The following is a 20,217-nucleotide window of genomic DNA, read 5'->3' on the forward strand; positions in this document are numbered from 1 at the left end:
TTATAGGGATTCAAAAGCATACAAGTTTAATGCCAATTATTATATTTTCCAACAGCTTCTGTTTCCCAGTGTGTAAGGGAAAATGATGTTAAGTGCTGAGAAAGCCTCAAAGAGGATGGTATATACAGATAAAGCCATGTTTACCAGATGAAACCAGCATCATGACCCAGAGGTCAAAAGACACACTCAATAAAAGTTCATGTGTGACAGCTTCTTGCTACTTTACATGTCTATGTAAGATTTATAAGAACTCGTGTGTGCCGGTGGAAGGAAAATGTAATAACCATTAGCCTCATCATGACTACCTGTTACTAGATGCTATAATTAGAAGATCATAGCAATTTATATCATGCAGCCAACACCCAATCAAATGACTGACTCGTTGGTACTATATTTTCTTTTTTGTCACTTTAAAATTAAGAAATATTGCAAACATAAAAGCTACAGAGAAAAAGAAAGCAGGCACTCTGTACTCACCACCCAGAGAGAGCACATGAGATCAAACTTGTTTACATTTAATTTCTTTGTTACTTTCATCTGCATCTTTGTAAAGGATGTCAAGGTTTTTGGCATCCTGGCCACAAAGGGGCTGTGTGATAAATAGAGTGGAGACACATAGAAGTGACTGGTGACTAAGTGCTCCTGATTCTGACATCTCAATAGTAAATCTATTGTGTTGGTCAGACGGTTGTATTCTTTAGAACTTCACAAAAATAAGCAAGGAGGTGACAATTTAGTACAAAAGTGATTATCCCCTTTCAGTCCCCTTGTGGGCTTAAAGTTCTCAGGGGTGGATTGTGTGGATTTGCAAACAAATCCAGGGACCTAGATCTGGTCAACAAAGTCAGCCCAACTGACTTCCCTATAGGAGAAATACAACTACTTGTGAATTGAACTTTGCCATCCCGGGTCTGGCTTCTGGGTGTCTGTAAGAGTTACTATCCGGTCATTAAATGCTTATAACCCATTCCTAAGAACCTTCATGCCAGAACTATACTCATTTCCCTGCTGACAGCAGGTGGCTTTCATCTTTGACCTGGATTTTTTTTGTTTGTTTTTATCCTTTTACTCCTTCAGGGGCTGGAAAAATGTTGCTGGATGGATGGGTAGGCAGGAGCATTTGAAGATTATTTTGTTGAAAGGATTGTAATTTCCATTTGTCAGGTTAAAAAAATACAGGTGTGGTATAAATTCCTTTCTTATCCAACAGATTTGGAGCTAGTAAATAAGAATTTTCTTACACTACCATTAAGTATGGGTGAAAATTATAAATAGAAATGGGAGAAATGTGTGAAAATGACATTTATTGTCACTTTTATATAGAAGAATGTTTAAAAGAACATGATGACTCATTTTTATGATGAACTAGTATTGCTGCATCTGTTAAAGAAATGTTGTTGAACAAATACACTAAGTATATGTTTATTTATTTAGGAAAATAATTTAAGCACCACCTCTCTGATAGTGTGAAGTACTAAATCAAACATAGTCCTCTTCATGATCATGATATATTTATTTCCTTATGAATATTGAATCAACACTATTTTTAGTACTCATTGCTGACTCTTTCAAAATATACAAATATAGGCAAGGAAATTTAATAATATCATTCATATGAAAAATTAATGCATTGAAATGAAAACAATTTCCAAAGTCTTTGTTTTAGAACAACTATGGAACTGCTAAAACAGGCTGGAGATGTGACTTTAAAAGGTATAAATCGAGGATCATGAAATGAGGGAGAAATAAGTCACTTTGTAGTTTTAAATTCATTTAAAAATCCATTACTTTCTGGTAATCCATATGCACATTTTCTCAAGGGAATCCTAGGATACACGAGCACACAATCCATTAGTACATTAGAAGGACGCATCAAAGTCTATATCCATTCATTTTAATATCTAGATTTAATTACAAAGTGATCAGAGGATATGAGCATTAAAAATAACCTATATCTAGTTAAGTCTGCCTTCACATTTGCAGATATGGGAAATCATCCAGTAGTTAGATGGAATAGTGTTTGAGAAATGACATTCAAATAATTAGAAATGGGAGAATAATAGAAGTGCCACAAACAAAATAAAAATCCAAGAAAAATTGCACACATACTTGTTACTGACAGATCACTATATAATATGCCATGTAGTTTTCTTAAAAGAGGACTCTTAATTATTTCACTTTTTTGCTAATCATTACATCTTTTAGTAGTTCTTCATTGTGTGCTTATTAACACACAGACACTTTGGACTGATACCAAAGCCTTCCTTGATCTTACCCCAATTTACTTTTATTGCATTTTCCTTCACTATTTTAATTGATCCCAGTCTTCATGTGAACCAAATTTGTCTCCCAGTGAATTTTGGATGTTAGACCCAACACCCGTTGGTTGTCCTTTTCACCTCACTTCCAGGACCTGAAGTTTCTCCTGAACCAGTCTCTACACATGTAGTCTGAGACCACCTATCATAAAGTCTGAGTATTAAATTTAACTCTTTTGTGATGCTTTCCTTATTTTCCTCACGTAAAGAAATTTCAGAGGAGGCTTACTCTCCTTGGCTCTCTATACCTTTCAAAAAACTTGCAATTTCAGTTATTTATTAACTATTAAATGTATACTTATTAATCTGATTGGCAGGGTATTTGTGACATATCTGGAGTAGGCATTGGGTTTAATACAATAAGGAATGCATTTTCTGTTTTGAATTAAAAACTATTAGAGCACAACTACTGGCTATCATACATTTTATTATCACCAGAAGCCAGCGACTCTAAACTGTATCAGTGACAGAATACTACAACTAGGAAAGTGTTTTGTTGGTGCTAGTTCCAAACAATTGCTGTTACCTATTTTGTTTATATTATATGGACATTTACATGTATAGTTAGTCCCCAGCACACATGAATGGAGCTAAACATGTTCCATGCTTTGTAAATTTGTAGTAATTTGGAATCATGCAAAATTAACATAATGAGTGCAAACTGTGAAGTGTGATATGTCATTGTTAAATGCACATTTTTAACTCACATAACACATATTTGACTTAATATTAATGCCTTTATATTTAAAAAATTTTTTTAATTATTGTTTGGCGTAGGAAGTATATGTATGACTTTGAATTCTCTTGCTTAGAATTATCATTTGAATGCTTTTCTCTAATTTGGTTTAGTTTAGAGATGAAGAAGCACAGAGAAGATAGTTCCTAGATATTCAGACATAAAATTTGATGGTTAACTTTCATTAACTTTATAGAACAAAATGTAATTGAAGGATAATAAATTTTGTATAGCATTTAAATATAAATAAATTTAATGCAAAAAGTGGCTCCAAGAGCAACTTTTTAAAGTTAAAATTGAATACATTATATATTTATCCATGAACCAGTCTTGCCCTTTTATTATAAGAATAACAGGGTTGGCTGAGTCAAGTAAATGGAAAATTATAATAATTAAATGTTCACAGGGACACATTAATTTAAAAATAAGAAATACATCTTTTTGCTGGATTATTAAATAGCCCAATTCTGCTTATTCTATTTAATTGATTAAAATGTTTATGTTTGGATAAATGCCTAAGGAAACATTTAAATAAAATATTTCAGAGCAAAAAACAGTAAGGAAAATATAGGCTAATATCTTTTAAAAGATCATAAATTATATATGTTTATATCACCTTGATGTTTATTTAGAAATTCACTAAATTTGGTAAAGACTATTTTCAAGTTTATACAGAGGCATATTTCTAAAAGCTGGAAATGTTTTTTAATCATAGAAATAATAACAATCAGTGCTAGCATTTATTGTGCTCAGGTTGCCTGGCATTATACTAAACATTTTATATGAATTTTTCTATTTGATTTCAAAATAACTGCATTGCAAAGCGTTAATCATATTTTATCGATGAGAAAACAGAGAATTGGAGAAATTAGTCTTTTGTAGGTCATGGAAGAAAAAATTGGCAGACATAGGACTTGATTCCAAGCCTGCCTTAATTGCTAGAGTCTTGCAGGCATCTACTCATTCAGTAGTTATTTTGCTTTCATGGCATTCATTTAACCATTAGAAAATTGCCTTTGGTTGAAGAAAAAAAACTGATTTTTCCTTTATTTGGAAGTTCAAAGACTAAATATCCAGGATCTGTGTCTTTCTAAACAATAGCATTAATAAGGTACTACCTGTAATAGCTATCAGTTTCAGTTGGTGAAATTTTGCCTTTATTTTTGTTTTCCATTTTTCAGAATGATGTAGGAGGACAACGCAGCTTGATCAACAAATGGACAACTTTTCTTAAGGCCAGATTGGTTTGTTCCATTCCTGGAAGTGATGGGGCAGATACTTATTTTGATGAGCTTCGTAAGTCATATGTTCCTTCTTTCTTGAAAAAGTCTACCTAATTAAGTAATTCATCATTTGTTATATTTTAGCCCCAAATACCTCATTATATGTAACTCAGCACAACTCGGCAGGAGTGGTTCTTACTAAGTTTGCAAACACAAAGCACATGGGGTGCTTTAGATCTGGACGCAAGGCACATGGGGTGGTCTAGGCCTGGAGTTACATAAAGTAACTCCTCTCTTTGTAAGAGTCCTGGAAAGTTGGTGAAGTCCTGAAAGCACAAAATCAATCCATCCCTCCTGCAGCCTTTCACTTTGATGGGAGCCACTTTCTTCAGGGAGGAAGAGCTCATTCCTCATTCCGTGGATGCCCTCTGCTGGACAGACTGGGAGACTTTTCATTTCTCCATTCTGCCCAAAGCTCATTCTAGAAAGAACATTTTCATTTTATATAAGTTAAACATCATTAGTTTTTATCTACTCAAACTTGTTTTTGTTTTGCCATCAGTGTAAAAATAACTATTTATATCATCCATTATTTCATTATTATGTTTTTTATACTATTAAAGTACATATTCAATATTCATGGGCCATCTCTGATGTTGTTTATAAGTACACTCACCTCTTACTCTTTTACAAAATATTACTTACCAATAATCTACCGTCAAGATTGTGCTAATTACACAAACAATATTTTCATATTGTTACTGAAGAAGTAATTTAATTACTAAGTTGACAATGTTGGAGTACTAGAGGGGAAAAAATTCCTTTTTCTGGTTTTTATTTTATATGAAATCACATCCTGCTAATTGGAAACAGTCAGCGATTATCAATTGGATCACCTCATGTATGTGATTGAAGTAAACAACTAAGAGGTTAAATGTTCAACTCTATATCACGTAGCTAGAGAGAACACTTTTACCCTTAATTTATTTTCTTATATAAGCTTTGCATTTACCCTTAATTTCTTAAGAGATAGTATAGTACACTGTTATCTTAATTTTTTACACTGTTTAGAGTTTCAGAGATATTGTATTATTTAAAAAAATATGTAATATTAAAAAATAAAAATATACTAAATAATTATTTTTTCCATTAATAGAAGATATTTATTTACTCTCCACAAGAGATGAAAGAAATCCTGTAGTTTATGGCGTCTTTACCACAACAAGGTATGTGCAACAAAATGCCTTTAATCCTTCTAGAGAATTTTTATATGTATGTAAACCCTTATAGTTATATGAGTTTTGTCTCTTTCTTTATAGTAACATGCCATGCCATTTTTTCCATCTTACCTGTTCACTCAGTGTTTTTTTAAAAATCTTTCAATATCCCTATAAAAACTTTCCTTGTTCTTTTTAAACCAGAATAGCAGCCCTATGTCACCACAGTTACTTAAGCAGCCCTCTGTACATTCCTGGTTTCTTGACCTTTGTTGCTACATGTCGTGCACCCTAGCACATGCTCTTCCACAGGTAAACAACTATATCTCAGATGAATTCTCATCATCAAATTGCCAGGTACAAAAGGTGTCTGCATATGCTATTCATAATAAATACTTTCAAACTTACAGGCATAGACATAATACTAAAGAAATGAGTAAGTTCACTGGTGAAGCTATAAATAATCATGAATGGGATTCTCTTGACTTGATTCTCATCACATCACAAGATGTCTTACTTGTACATCCTGCTACCTAAAACAATGAGAGAGTGGATGTTAGGACCATGTCATGGCGTTACTGCTTTAGCAACAAAAGTTGGTTTTACCCACCCTAAGAAGAGCAGCCAGTTAACAATAACAGTAGGACTAGAACAGAAGAGGGTTTTCTAATTTTCATCCCTGCATTCTTGTCTTCTTTCTGATTAATGCTGTCTTACATGTATTATCAAGACTCTGTGACTTCCTTAAAGTTGTACTAGCATCTAAAAAGCTTTCTCAAAGAAGATGTGATCTCTACCGTCTTTATTTTATTTCATGAGTAACCTACGTTTGCAGTGTTCAAAGTGTATTTTCGCCTCTGTGATATGTTACTGCTTGTGTCCTTGGAAATATTTTTCACTCTTTCCAAACTCTACTTTCATTCTTAATGTAAGTTGACATGAGTATTGGAGAAATTGGAGGTATTGATATTGTTTGGTTTTACTGCCTCCTTTTGAACAAGTTCTTAAACTATTTTGTATTTTGTACTTTTTAGTTTGATTTCCTTTTTGTGGCATATTTATTTAGTTCATAATACCTTCTGCACAAACTGAAATTCTATAATGGTTCAGAATATATCAGAAAACAAAATATTATTTGATTATAAAATGAAGTAAATATTTAAGCATGAGAATAAAGAAGACAACTTAAGAACCTGCTAGTTTGGAATCCATATTTCTATTATTCTATCTATGAATATAAAAATATGCAGGCTGCCGGGTATGGGGGCATACGCCTATACCCCACACCTCAGGAGGCTGAGCAGGAGGATCATAAGCTCAAGGCCAGCCTCAGGAACTTAGTAAGACTGTCTCAAATTAAAAAATAAAAATGGTTGGGGATGTAGTTCAGTGGTACAGTACTCAATCCCCAGTACAAGGGGAAAAATTTTTCACAAAGAGAAAATGCCTGTAGTTACTCAATTATCTCAGCCCTAGATCTCTTGGCACCTTTCCTTTCGGAGAACTTTCTTTGAAGTCAATGTGTACTTCATACACAAGACACAGATATGTGCCAGGGAAATGCAGCCCCAAGATAGTTCTTTTTTATTTTTTTCCTATCAAGTTTCTGCCCACCCAGAGTGTGAAGTTACAAGTTAGCTTTCTGTTCTTGGTGTTCTTCGTTATTTTATTTTTAGTGGTGCTCTGAAGACTGAGGTAATGTCAGAACCTATGTCGTGTCTTTGTCAAGTGAGAACACATAATTAGCCTGCAATAATGCCAATGCCATTAAGCATGATGCATTATTCTTTTAAGATTTCATAGCAGATGTGTGATTTTTATGGGAACGTCACCTCTCTTCTTAGCTGCTAGTTCTCTCCTAACTGCCTGTTTACCGTTACCTCCCGATGTTTCCCATTAATGTCATTCCAAGAATATTAATAATTGAGTTACTCATGCTAGAGAATTGTTGGCTTGTTTGTGCAATGCTGAGGTGATAAGTTTCTTAGATCATACAGGGTGATCTCATTTTTAATAACAGGAATCACTGAAAGAAATCATTCAAAGAAATTTAAAGAAAATGTTCTGTAACTTCCAGAAGGAAAATAAAAAAGAATTATCTGATGTGTGCTAACAGTTTTTATCATTAGTGTGCAAAACTTTGTATAACTCTTATGGAGCTTCTCTTAAATGCTATCTCTGAGACTATGTAATTATAATTAAGTATCAGATAAGTAACTATAATTCAAAAGCTTAATTCAGGTAGCAAAAGGAAAAATGATTAAACATTTTAAAAATCAGTTGAATAAAAACCTTAAATAAGTTATTTAACATGTGAACTTTATGATGAACAGTACTTTTTCGGTATTTTTTTTGGATCACAATTGTACATTATGGCGCAATTTGTTGCTACATGTTCGTATATACACAACATTAATAACCTAATTTGGCTGGTATCATTCCCCAGTATTTCTCCTTTCCTCCCCACCTCTCCCCCTGATCCCTTTAATTTACTGATCTCCCTTCAATTTTCATGAGATCCCTCTCCTGCCACCTTTTTCTTTCTTTTTTCCTCTCTAGCTTCCACATAGGAGAAAACACATAGAACCCTTGACTTTCTGAGTTTGACTTATTTTGCCTAACAAAATTGAACATTCACTTTAAAAAGGAAGGTAAATGAGATGATTATAATTCAACAAATTATTACTATTTTAAAATTGAGATATAACTTTTTATATTGTAAACTCTTTATATTGTAATCTGTTTATAATAACTTCAAATAAAATTGAAGGATATATGAACAAGCACAGTATCCTTTCCTGCAAATTATTCTCTATCATCTAGTTTTTATAGATAATTTTATTTATCTATCAAGTTTCAATTCAGACCTTAATTCCTCCCTAAAAACTTACCTGGCAGCCATGGCCTGGGTACCCATCCATGTGCTTGCTTAACTTACTTACCAGCAATAGACTTATTATCACCTATTTGTCAGGACTTCTTGGCCACAAGCTCCTTGGGAACATAGGCACACTTTTTCTGCTTCACCTGTCAAATAGAATGTGCCAAACCTATTTGTCCCCATAGCTCCTGGTTGCAGTATGTGCACAATAAAGGCCCACTGGATGGTTGTGAATGACTGAATCATGTTGCTTTCTTTCAGCTCCATCTTCAAAGGCTCTGCTGTTTGTGTATATAGCATGGCTGACATCAGAGCAGTTTTTAATGGTCCATATGCTCATAAGGAAAGTGCAGACCATCGCTGGGTGCAGTATGATGGAAGAATTCCATATCCCCGACCTGGCACAGTATGTATCCAACTTAACAATTGAATTATTTTTCTAACCCCATATTCAATTCCTAATTCTATTATAAACTTAACTATTCCCACAGCAACATGGGCTGTTGATTTTTAAATAGCTGTTATTTATTTCCAGTGATGTTTTAGCATTTCTGTCCTCCATCTGAACATATTTCTTTTGAATGAGAATTTTAAGTACTACGGGAAATGATGAACTACATTGTAATGAGTGGATTATAGTCCAATGTCGAGTTTATCTTTAATGTCTATAGACTCATTAAAATGATTTAGTTATCTAAAATGAAAAATACTCTAAATTAGATGGAAAGGACAAATAAGTATTTGTCCTATACATATAGCTGCAAATATAGCTAAAAAATCTTCTAGTTTCCAGTTCTACTTTGAAAAGACTTCATCAGTTATAATGGCCCATTTAAATTACCTTCCTTCTTGTAATGTATTAATTTTTCCTTATTTTGTTGCACCTTGTTGTATGTATTTCTTAGACAGGAGGAGATTTTAAAGAACCCTGAGTTCAAAATTCTTTTCAATTAGTATAAATCATGTTTAAAGCACAGATAATAATTTATGCATTTGTTTGAAAAGAAAAACAACTGAATTTGAAGTGCTATTTGTACCTTATAAGCAGAAGACATTTTTCATTTTGTGATAGAATTAAAATAGTTGAAATTATTTAAATAATTCAGGATTGGCTGACTTAATATTAAAAGGAAAATAACTTTTTTTTTTTTCATTTAGTATTTTTTTCTCAATATTTCTACCAACGGGTATAAAATAATCATCAAAATCTGAGAAAAATTTTGACTTAACCTTTCAAATTCTACTTAATATTGCCTTTTCATATGTTTATTCCTAAGGAGGAAATAACTAGTGGTTATGTTTTCTGAATTCTCTTTCCAACTTCCTGTTATGTAACAATTTTGGAGCCACACTAAATTCTTCCTTTTATAATTCATTCATATAAATCCACTTCAGGGTTGTTTTTTGGCCTGATTATGATGTAATCACTCTTTTGTGGAAATATTTTTTCAAATAATATTGTGATTTTCAGAATTCACTCTTGTCTTACCTCTTTTTAAAAGATGGTAACAAAAACACTTAACCTGTGATCTACCCTCTTAAATTTTTAAGTGTATGATACATTAATCTTGGCTACAGGTACTATGTTGTACAGCAGAGCTGCAGAACTTGTTCATCTTAGTTAACTGGAACTTTGCATCCATGGGATGGTAACTTCCCTCTTGCCCTTTTCCCTAAACCCTGGTAACCACCATTGCATGCTTTGATTCTGTGAATGTAGCTGTATCCATACCTCACATGAGTGGAATCATGTCTTTCTGTGAATGACTTACTTCACTTAGCATTCTCAAGTTTCATTCATGTTGTTGCATAGCATAAAACTTCCTTCTTTTTCTCACCTTTTCACTATTCCTTAATTTGTTGATGTGCATTTAGTTGTTTCCAGAGTGCTGCAATGAACCTAGGAATCACAATATCTTTTTGAGATCCTCATTTTAATTCAGGCCATTACAAATGTTTTCCCCAATTATTGGATTCTACTGGAGAAAGAATTCAGGGCTTAAATCATTCATATTAATTACAGCAAATTATTTGCATACATAGACACAGCAGTTGAGTCCTATAATACTCAGAAATGGAAAATAATAAATCATAATAATTACCTATGATGCTTTAAGATTACACTACTTTCCAATTATAATGTAAGTTAGAAATGCTAATGTGCACTCGCGATGTTACAGAGATGGTTGTTGTTGCCATTTTCCCAGCTCCTGACTGGAAGAGGTGTGAATATTGTACACAGTTTAAAGAGGAGAACTCATATTTTATAAGACCCTCCAAAGTACACAGCCAGTTCTCTAAAGTGACAATAAGTGTCCCCCAAAATCAGACAACATAAATATTAGTGAGGAGTGTTTTTCATGAGGGAGAATTATGTTAAACATGATGGTCTTTGCTGCTGAACCCTCAAAATCACTATAACCAAATTTGGAAATATCTAAAATAGTTCATAGATGTGTAACCCCTTTATTTCCTTACTTTTTTTGGTCACTTTTAAATAATATTTCATTTTATTTGCTTATGCTATTATTCTGCTTCTACATTATATTTTTATTTGGAATGCTGATGTTGAGGTTAGAAACATCATATATCTGATGTGAAAATCTGTTACACAAACATGCTTTTCCTAAATGAACTTTACCATTTTAAATAGTTACATTCATAAAATCAGTGAAATTGTGTTTCACAGTGTATCAAGTGACTACACTTGTAAAAATTGAGAATGTAAGAGCTGGAGTGAATGATAGAGACTACATAATTCACCCTCATTTTATACAGGAGGAATCTGATACCTATATAATTGTTGCTACTAAGAATAATTAAGTAATTTCCCCAATATCATGTTTCCATAAACAGCAGAAGGAAAAGGGATATGGTTGGAGTTTTTCTGGGGGTGGGGGGGAGGTATTCTCTCCCTATTCTGTAATATTCTGTGATAAGTCATTTATTTTCTAAAATTCACCTGTAGTTGTAGTGCTTGAATGTCCTACCTAAAATTAATTGCATCTATTTTTATATCGTCTCCTGCCATTCTCTCTCATCTGTACTTTATTTAAGGCACCCAAAACAGTGATTCTTTCTACTCTGTATTTCCTCCCATTCAGAAATTTTAGTAATGAATTATAATTGAACATTCCTTATGACTTGGAGTGATAAACACATGTTATCTCACTACATTCCTAAGAAAAAATCATAGCATGAGTATTATTTCATGTTTGTGGTTGAGAAAAAGACCAATGAGGGTAATGCATGTTCATGGTCTCATAGTTTGTGAAGTGGTAAGACTGGGATTACATTTGGATCTACCTACCTCCAAATCATAAGTCCTGTTCTACCTTCAAAGAAATGAAAACAATCAAACTGAACCTATGTTGTGTCTCTGGGGTCGAGCTATTGTCTACAGGTGTCGCAGTGCCATTATGAAACCTTCCTACACTTGTCATCTTTCTATTATGATGCAGAAGAATACATCTTACTTTAACAAAGCATTGTCGAATAATTTGTTTTCTCTGTAATTGGTTGAATGTTTACTAAAAATTATTTTACCCTTAAGTTGAATTTTTAAAATACATTATTTTTTAAAATCACCTTTGCTTTCGCAATATCTGTATCGGTGTTGCTACTAAGATTGAGTTCTAAGTGGTTCTCCCAGAAGTGACCTTCTGCTGAAATTATTACTCAGTTAAATACTGCAAGCATGGTCGCATGCTGCACCTACTTTCATTTTTTTTGGTTTTGACAGAATACTGTATTTTGTTTAACCAAAAGTCAAACCTAAACTCCGAGCCTTACCATGATGCTCTACAATTTTATTAGGTCTGAAAATTCACAAGATACATTTACAAAATTCCTTCACTTCAAGTTATTCTTCTGCCCTCTGGTGTCCAAATCTAGAGTCTGATCATATCATATTTTATTCAGGTGGACTTTATCAATGTTGTTGACTCACTGGGTTTGGTAATATGAATTTCCAAGTGAAATGAAATATGGAAGAATCCATCATAAAGCAAGAAGTATAATTCAGATATGGACACTAAATTGAAGTCAGGACAAAACTAAGATGGCTAGAAAACTCAGAATCTGGGGAAGATTTGTGAAGGCAGAGTTCAGGTTTGATTGTTGATTCATTGGAAATAATCTACCCCAGTTTCAAGTTAATACGTTAGTTTTATTATTTAGTTTTATTCTGTGTTGTCAAGGAATTTTTAAGATTTATACATAAATGTAAAATAGTAGTTGATATCTTTTCAAAAGGGAGTTCATGTTTTTAAACCATTCCCTTATCAAAAAAGTGAGAAGAAAGTACTTGTAAGCTCGGGGGGCAAGGTTAGTGGCCAAATAAAATTGGACAGAAAGTGGCCGGAACAAGCTTTATTGGAATTTGGCTCTCGGGTGAAATTCCCAGACCCCACGTTCAGCTCAAGTAGGGACCCAGAGAAAATCGTGCAGGGCTTTGGCTGCCCAGGGTTTTTATAGGCCGGAATGGGAGGGGGTCCTGCTGAGTGACAGGTGGATGTTAAGGGTCAGTGGAATTTTCTAGCCCACTTGATCAGTCACCATTTGGGGGGCTGGCCTTTGTTTCAGCTGCTCTGCTCTGCCCCCTACAGTCGCCTAAATTCCAACCTAACACTTGTTTTTAAAGTTTAAATATTTATGAAACATGTTTAACTATTCTTGAAACATTTTGCCATAGTTGTTGACATTTTATAAAAGTCTAATTTTGTAAAAATAACAATCCACATATTTTTAATTTTTTTTTTTTAGTTGTAGGTGGACACAATACCTTTATTTTACTTATTTTTACATGGTGCTGAACCCAGGGACTCACACATCCTTATATGGTGCTGAATCCAGGGCCTCACACATCCTTGTCCAGCACTCTGCCACCAAGCCACAATCCCAGCCTTACAATTCACTTCTTAATTCCATTTCCTTCTACATGTTTGCTGGTTTAAGTGTGAAGTTTTTTATCTTTACTTTTATGGATCAAAACACATGGTTATCTCAATTTGATGGGGGCAGGGTCTGAAAGAGGTAGTAATAGGTACTATCATTAATTTCATAATTTTGAAGTTTAAATATTTATGAAATATGTTTCACTACTCTTGAAACATTTTGCCATAGTTGTTGATCTTTTTAAGTGTCTAATTTAGTAAAAATAACAATTCACTTATATTTTCTAATTTTTTTTTTTTAGTTGTAGGTGGACAACTTTATTTTACTTATTTTTATAAGGTACCAAACCCATGTATCCCTATGCGGATACTGGTGAATGATAGATACATTGCAACTCCTATGAGTAGCTTAAACACCAGTAAGACCTGTTCTTTCTTTGCATGTAGATATTTTTTAAAAAGTGGTACAAGTAGTGTAAGAATTCTAATGAGTTTTTTGGTTCAAAAATTTGAAGCAGAACTATATTTCAAGGAACACAGGATGTGGTAAAAGCATCCTGGAAAGAGTATGTAAAGACTAGACTTCTTGCGCTAGCTCTGCATCTTCCACATCTGACCCTAGACACGTAAAAGAAATGCTCATTTTCAGTTCTTTCTAAATCCTTCCCCATCTCCAGTTTGGTATAGGGGCTATGGTTGGTTTTCTTTTGTCTAATCTTCTTTTCATGGAGAAAGAAACTGCAAGACACACGAAATATCAAAACCTCCTTTTCCCGGCTTATTGCCCTTCCATGATTTATTTCTGAATATTATTTATTCTGTTAGTGGGACAAAAAAAGGAAATAAATATTAAAATGTCCTGTAAAACTTGATCAACAGAACTTGATTAAGAATATCTTGTAAAACTTGATTAAGAAAAACATTAAAATGTTCTGTAAAACTTTTTATATCTCAAATATTCCCTGAATAAACTTTTCCCCTCTTTAATTCTCTTTTAGGAATTCAGATCTTTATGGAAATGAAAATCTTCTTTTTTGAAAGGCTTATTTACATTAATCTGTATTTAATAACTCTCTACAAAAACAATTTTAAACAACTTAATTACCACCAGATATAAAATATGAAATACTTTCCTCTCTAAATCATTTAAAAATTGTTTTAGAACAAGAAGCCCCATCATCTATAATTTTTCACTGGGGTTTTTCTCCAAAGAAAATTAAAAGTTAAGAGTAACAGTTTCTTCCCTTTTTTGTAGGACTCTTATTATCCTTCTTTTCTGCTGAGATAAAACCTCCTGAATTCAGGATGTGAGTAGATATGTTAAAAGAGTTCTTATTTATTTTCCCCAGATTATTAGACTTTCTAGAATTGTAAAAGACATTGAGAAGTTAGAGGTTCTTTTGATTCCAGGTCCACTAGAAAATTCATCTTACCAAAGATACTGCCATGGACCTACCCAGGGCTCAGGCATACCCACCCAGGCTAGAAAGGTCTTTTTCACTTTTACATATTGGAGTATCACTGAGTTTTACTTGAGGCGAGTTTGTGGTTTTGCTACAAAAGCAAACCCTAAAGGGGCTGTTATATGATAAAAATCCACAATGTTGAGAATGATCTATGTAGCAGACTGGATTTATGTAACGGTGCTTCAGCTAAAACTTTTGTGGAGAATCTTCAACTTTTACCCTGGTTTAGTTTGCAACAGCCAGGATTTGAGGTGAACATGGAATCCACAATAGTGAGAGGTACATATGGAACCCACAAGTTCAAAACTCTTGGGCATCCTGTTTCTCTCAGAGTTTAGGCTCCATCTAAACTATTCAGCTTAAGTTTTGGCATAATCACATCATAAATTGTTTCAATAGAGAGCTGATGGTTCTCAGAATTTTATGTCTTTATTAAATTAATGGAGATCTAAAATTGTCAAAAGATTGATTACAAATTGTGCTGTTCCCATTAAGTAAGAATTGTCCTTTTACTGTAGTAAAGAGATGTTTGACTTCCAAATATAGGTTAATTGACCAAAGAAAAACATGTAATTCAGAATTTATACATTGAAAGCTCCTCTTGATTTGTATAGTATTAGACTGTGATAGTCTCACCAAAGGAAACTGAAACATATAGCGCATGATGGAAGAGTTCCCTCAGTGTCTTGACCCATCCCCTCCTTTGTGCATCTAAAGAATATGGTTAACATTGTGGTGTTGTTACTGTTTGTTTTATTTTGCTGTAAGTTGGACTTTCCTAGTTAATTTAAAAATCTGTATAAAACTACGGGGAAATCGTACTTTTACGGATCACTCATGCATCTTCATCATATTGAATTCAGCTTTATTTTCTCTTAATATCTGTTCAAATGGACTGCCTTCAACTTTATTGGATAGCAAACCACCTCTTTCAAATTACTGGAGATATCTCTAAACCCTTCTTTCTAGGGATTTAGTTCTAGAAAAGAAAAGCAGAGATAGGACTAGAACTGAGCATCCTAAATTTCAGTTCCTAAAACTGGTTATACCAACAGTGTCTGACAAAACATCCCTGTCATTCCTCTGCAACTGGATCTAGACTACATTTCTGTAAAATGGTGAGAGCACAGCCTGGACTGGGGACACAAGACTGTAATCCCAGCAACTGGGAGACTAAAGGAGGAGGATTGCAAGTTTGAGGTCAACCTCAGCAACTTAGCAAGGCTCTAAGCAAGACCCTGTCTCAAAATAAAAAATAAAAATGGCTGGGGATGTGGTTCTGTGGTTAAACACCCTTGGGTTCAATCCCTGGTACCAAAAAAACAAAAAAATAAAAATTGACCAGAGCCAACTGATTTCTTGACATGAATTAACCTTTCCAACCAACTTTTAGTTTTTTATTTCTGGAAATAGTTCTTTAAAATGAAGTTCTTCAAATTCCAGTCTACTTGCTATGTTTACTAGTGTTTTGCTTTTTCTAGTATAGAAATTCCAGCAAGTGAAAGAAATCTTAAAAACAGAGAGGGATTGATTTACCTCTGTACTTCTACCCCTGGCCTTTCTATCTCTGATATTTAAGACAGGATCTTTCCTTGCCCATATCTGTTGTAAGGTGACTCTCTAATAATCACAGAGATAATGTGGCATTTACTAAATTTTCATTTGTACACTATAAATAAGAATCAGACTTCCTTTGCGTATCATTCATTAAATATTCAGTTTATTTTTTTCCAGTTTGCTGAAAATGAAAGCCCGGTTCAGTCTTTCCTTGTACCATGTCTTTGCTCACATTAGTCATTCCTCTGATCTGTTTAAAGGGAAACTGCAACCTGTTGAGAATAGCCTGAAGCAGCAGGGGGAGAAAACTTTTAACAGCTGTCTGGTGCCTTGCCAAGGGGCAAAGTTCTCTCATTGGATAAAAACCATTTTTCTTCTCTTATCCATTGCTTCCCACTCCTCTCCTAAAGGCCCTACACAAACACGCAGATTTGCCAAGCATAATAGGATCACACCTAGCCAGTTGTGGCAGCCAGCCATGGAGATAGGCGCTGAACCAGGGCTTGTTGCTGTTGTGTTTACCCTTTCATCTCAGATTTTTCTAGACAGGTTCTTTTTTCTCTTCAACTCTTGTGATGGTATTAATGTTTCCAGCAAGATGCTAGCATTTTTACCTTTATATAATCTTTTCCTTTCTTTTTAATTTTTTTTTCTCTCCCCTCAAATTTTACATTATCATACAGTTTTCCAAAACAGTAAGCAGAGACATGAATAAATTGCCTGAGTTATTTACTCTATAAACAGGATCTAAAGTGGTGGAAGTGAGGTAAAGTTAGAAAACTGCAAGCAGACATAAAAGCCCTGTATGGGATATCCAGGTAGACTACGTTAACAGCCAGGAATTAAAAGGACAGACATACAGAGAAAAACTCATGAAATTTTCAAAACCTGGGATATAAAGCTGCAATAAGAAATTTTTCTAGGAATTTTTAAAGGAAGATAAATGACTGAATATGATGTCTGCTTTACATGAAGTGTTTCCCTACACTTCATGTTTTCCCTTTATGGAATTTTCTTTTCTACTTTACTCTTACCTAAATACATTGTTTGGCATCTCGTTATTTTAAATCTGTGTGCTGCACAGCTATATGATATCAAAGCAAAAATTCCATTGGCTTGAATGTACTAAAATAACAATGTTTGGTTCATACTGTCCTATCTTGAACCTCAGGGAGTAACTTTCTCAAATCACTTTCATTTGTGCAAGCATAGTAATGCGGACCTGAGAGATCACACATAGCAACGGAGAGGATAAGGATCTCATCCAAACACTGGCAGCATGCCATGAGGAAAAACTGCCCCAAGAAAGTGATATTTCCAAAGATCATTTTATAATAGTGGATAGAAACCAGGTTTCCCTTCTTTTTTTACTCTTAGATTTTATTACACATTTATTATATTTTGTCAGAGGCAAGCACTGAGGAAAATTGTCATACTTATTTCTTAGCTAAAGGTTTATATCTTCATTCAGCTGTACTTTCTTACCTTAAAATTTCTAATTATTTAAAATGTGATATCAAAAATCGTGGCTTGTATGTCATGATATTATTTCTTTTGAAATTTTGACTACTGTGTAACCACAACTGCAAAATCAAAAAAGGTTTTTCTTTCTTAAGTTGGAGGGCTCTTTCAAAAATGTAATGCAAGCAAAATCTTGCTTGTGCTTTGATTTTAATGATAGATGAACCAAATAGAACCGCAGGCATTATTAGGTGTAAGTCTACTGTGAGTGGCCTTTGACTAAACCTCAAACATGCAGTCTGTAATTGGCCAAGAGCTTTGTATTATTTGAGCTTCATATCCACTCTGAGTCTCTGCTTAATCTATTTAATATAGGGTTCCTTCCATTATCAAGTTGACAGATTCCACTTGGCTGAAGGCTAAGTTTCAGGAAAAAAAAAAAAAAAAAATGACCAAACACACAGACTTCCATCTTTAGTCCAACATCCAGTTAAGGATATACTAAATAAGTACCAAATGGCTAATGATCTAGGATATTTCTAATCCTTTTGTTACATACCTGGAACAAATAAATAGATATCCAGAAAGTATCAGTTTCTTCAGACATCCAATATTTTTGTGAACAGTAGATACTTCAAATTAATTATAGAAAATTATTAACATGTATTTTTAGTACAACTTCAATATATCTTATAATTAATAGTCATTCTACTTTTATGTATATGAAGTTTGGGGTCAGGGTCTTAAACTGTGACTATCTCCAGGGTCTACAGTTCCTTAAGAATGACCTTCTTTGATACTGTTAGGCAAGCAGTATGTTTTGGAGTCTTGATGTGATTCTAGTGAGTACCTAGTATAAATGATCAGTGGAAACTGGATTCCAACTCATTGAAAACTAAAAAAGAAAAAAGACATTTTTCATACAAACTTTCTCTAATGTCCCTCATTTCTTCTCCTTATCTGCATCAGTTAACTATAATTTTCCTTTCCAAGAAATTCATTAGTTCATTAATAATTCAAATGATTAACAGTATTGTTCTATAAGGTTACTTCCTAAATTATAGTATTTTGAAATATACATTAGATTTAGGATATAAGTGAGGATACATCGTCTGAAAAAAAGTCAAATTGTAAAGTGATTTATTTATTTTTGGATAAAGGCACATCAAATTCATTAAATTTCTATCAAGTTGGACTTTTTAATTTTTACCACCAGGGGGCAGATTATGCTAGCTATTTAGCAGATTCTGAAAGAGACACAAGGGGCAATTTTAGACAGAAGGGGGAAATCCCCCAAGGATTTCTTCACAGATCCTTTAGCAGAAGAGTCATTCAATTGTTCCCAATATAATTTTTACACCAGTTATAATAAAAGCAGATAACTATAATTTCAAATTATTTAAGTGCTTTCTAAAGTAATTTTTGTGACCTGTTGATTTGTTCCTTTTTGTATTTAAAAAACATGGTTACAATTGAACTGAAATCTTAACTTTACTCAAAGGAAATTGAATATAATGGTTTCCCATATATTCACATTTATAAGTTTAACAGGTATTTCAACCTAAATTCCAAGTATCTTCATTAGAAACAATAATCTTTATAAGAAACAATATTGTGCATAAGAAAAGAGTTCACTATGGAAAAAATTTGAAAATATAGATATAATTTAGAATATTTTTGAAGAGCAAAATGGGATTTAAAAATATTAGAGGTCCACTACACTTATTTACAGGTGTATATGGATATGATTCATGTTAACTATTTATTACTCCTTCAAAATTATCTATGATATACCTTAAAAACTTCATTAGAATCAAGTGTAAATTTCTTAGGTACATAAGCAATGTCTTATTCATGTTTCTTTTTAGTGCCCAAGCAAAACCTATGACCCACTCATTAAATCCACACGAGATTTCCCAGATGATGTCATCAGTTTCATAAAGCGGCACCCTGTGATGTACAAAGCAGTATACCCAGTTGCAGGAGGACCAACTTTCAAGAGAATCAATGTGGATTACAGACTGACACAGATAGTGGTGGATCATGTTGTTGCGGAAGATGGCCAATATGATGTAATGTTTCTTGGAACAGGTGAGTTCAAACTAAATTGAGCTTTCTTTCAAAGGAATTTTTCATTTTTTGATAAAGAAAACAAAAACTTCAACAATATTTATTGGTCAAGATCAAAATGCATAATATTTAGACAATACCTTGTCAGTGTTTCTTAAAATTATTTAACACATGCTTTAAATTGAAACTATAAATATCTCCAGTCTTATTTGAGATTATAAAATGTATTTGTATATTGTGGTTGCAGTAGGCCTAGTATAGATTATGTGCTCAATACGTATTTGTTGAATGACCATGAACTAAAATTAAATTAGTAGAGCATAACAATGTGTCTCTATTTTCCAACTTCACCTTTTCCTCTCTCTCCAGGGTATCTGATAAGCTATACCCCAA

General features: G+C 33.4%; 1 protein-coding gene across 3 annotated transcripts in view; it reads left to right on the forward strand.

The window, feature by feature from the left end:
• The window catches only part of Sema3d (semaphorin 3D), a 192,299-nt gene that overhangs the window by 146,247 nt on the left and 25,835 nt on the right, over positions 1-20,217 (forward strand). For all 3 annotated transcript variants that reach the window (XM_047561877.1, XM_047561876.1, XM_047561879.1), the window contains exons 10-13: positions 4,236-4,350; positions 5,434-5,503; positions 8,637-8,781; positions 19,623-19,845. In XM_047561877.1, coding sequence (XP_047417833.1) covers positions 4,236-4,350; positions 5,434-5,503; positions 8,637-8,781; positions 19,623-19,845 — 553 coding nt within the window. The remainder of the gene's footprint in view (positions 1-4,235; positions 4,351-5,433; positions 5,504-8,636; positions 8,782-19,622; positions 19,846-20,217) is intronic.

This window comes from Sciurus carolinensis, chromosome 8, assembly GCF_902686445.1.
Source record: "Sciurus carolinensis chromosome 8, mSciCar1.2, whole genome shotgun sequence".
Lineage (NCBI taxonomy): Eukaryota > Metazoa > Chordata > Mammalia > Rodentia > Sciuridae > Sciurus > Sciurus carolinensis.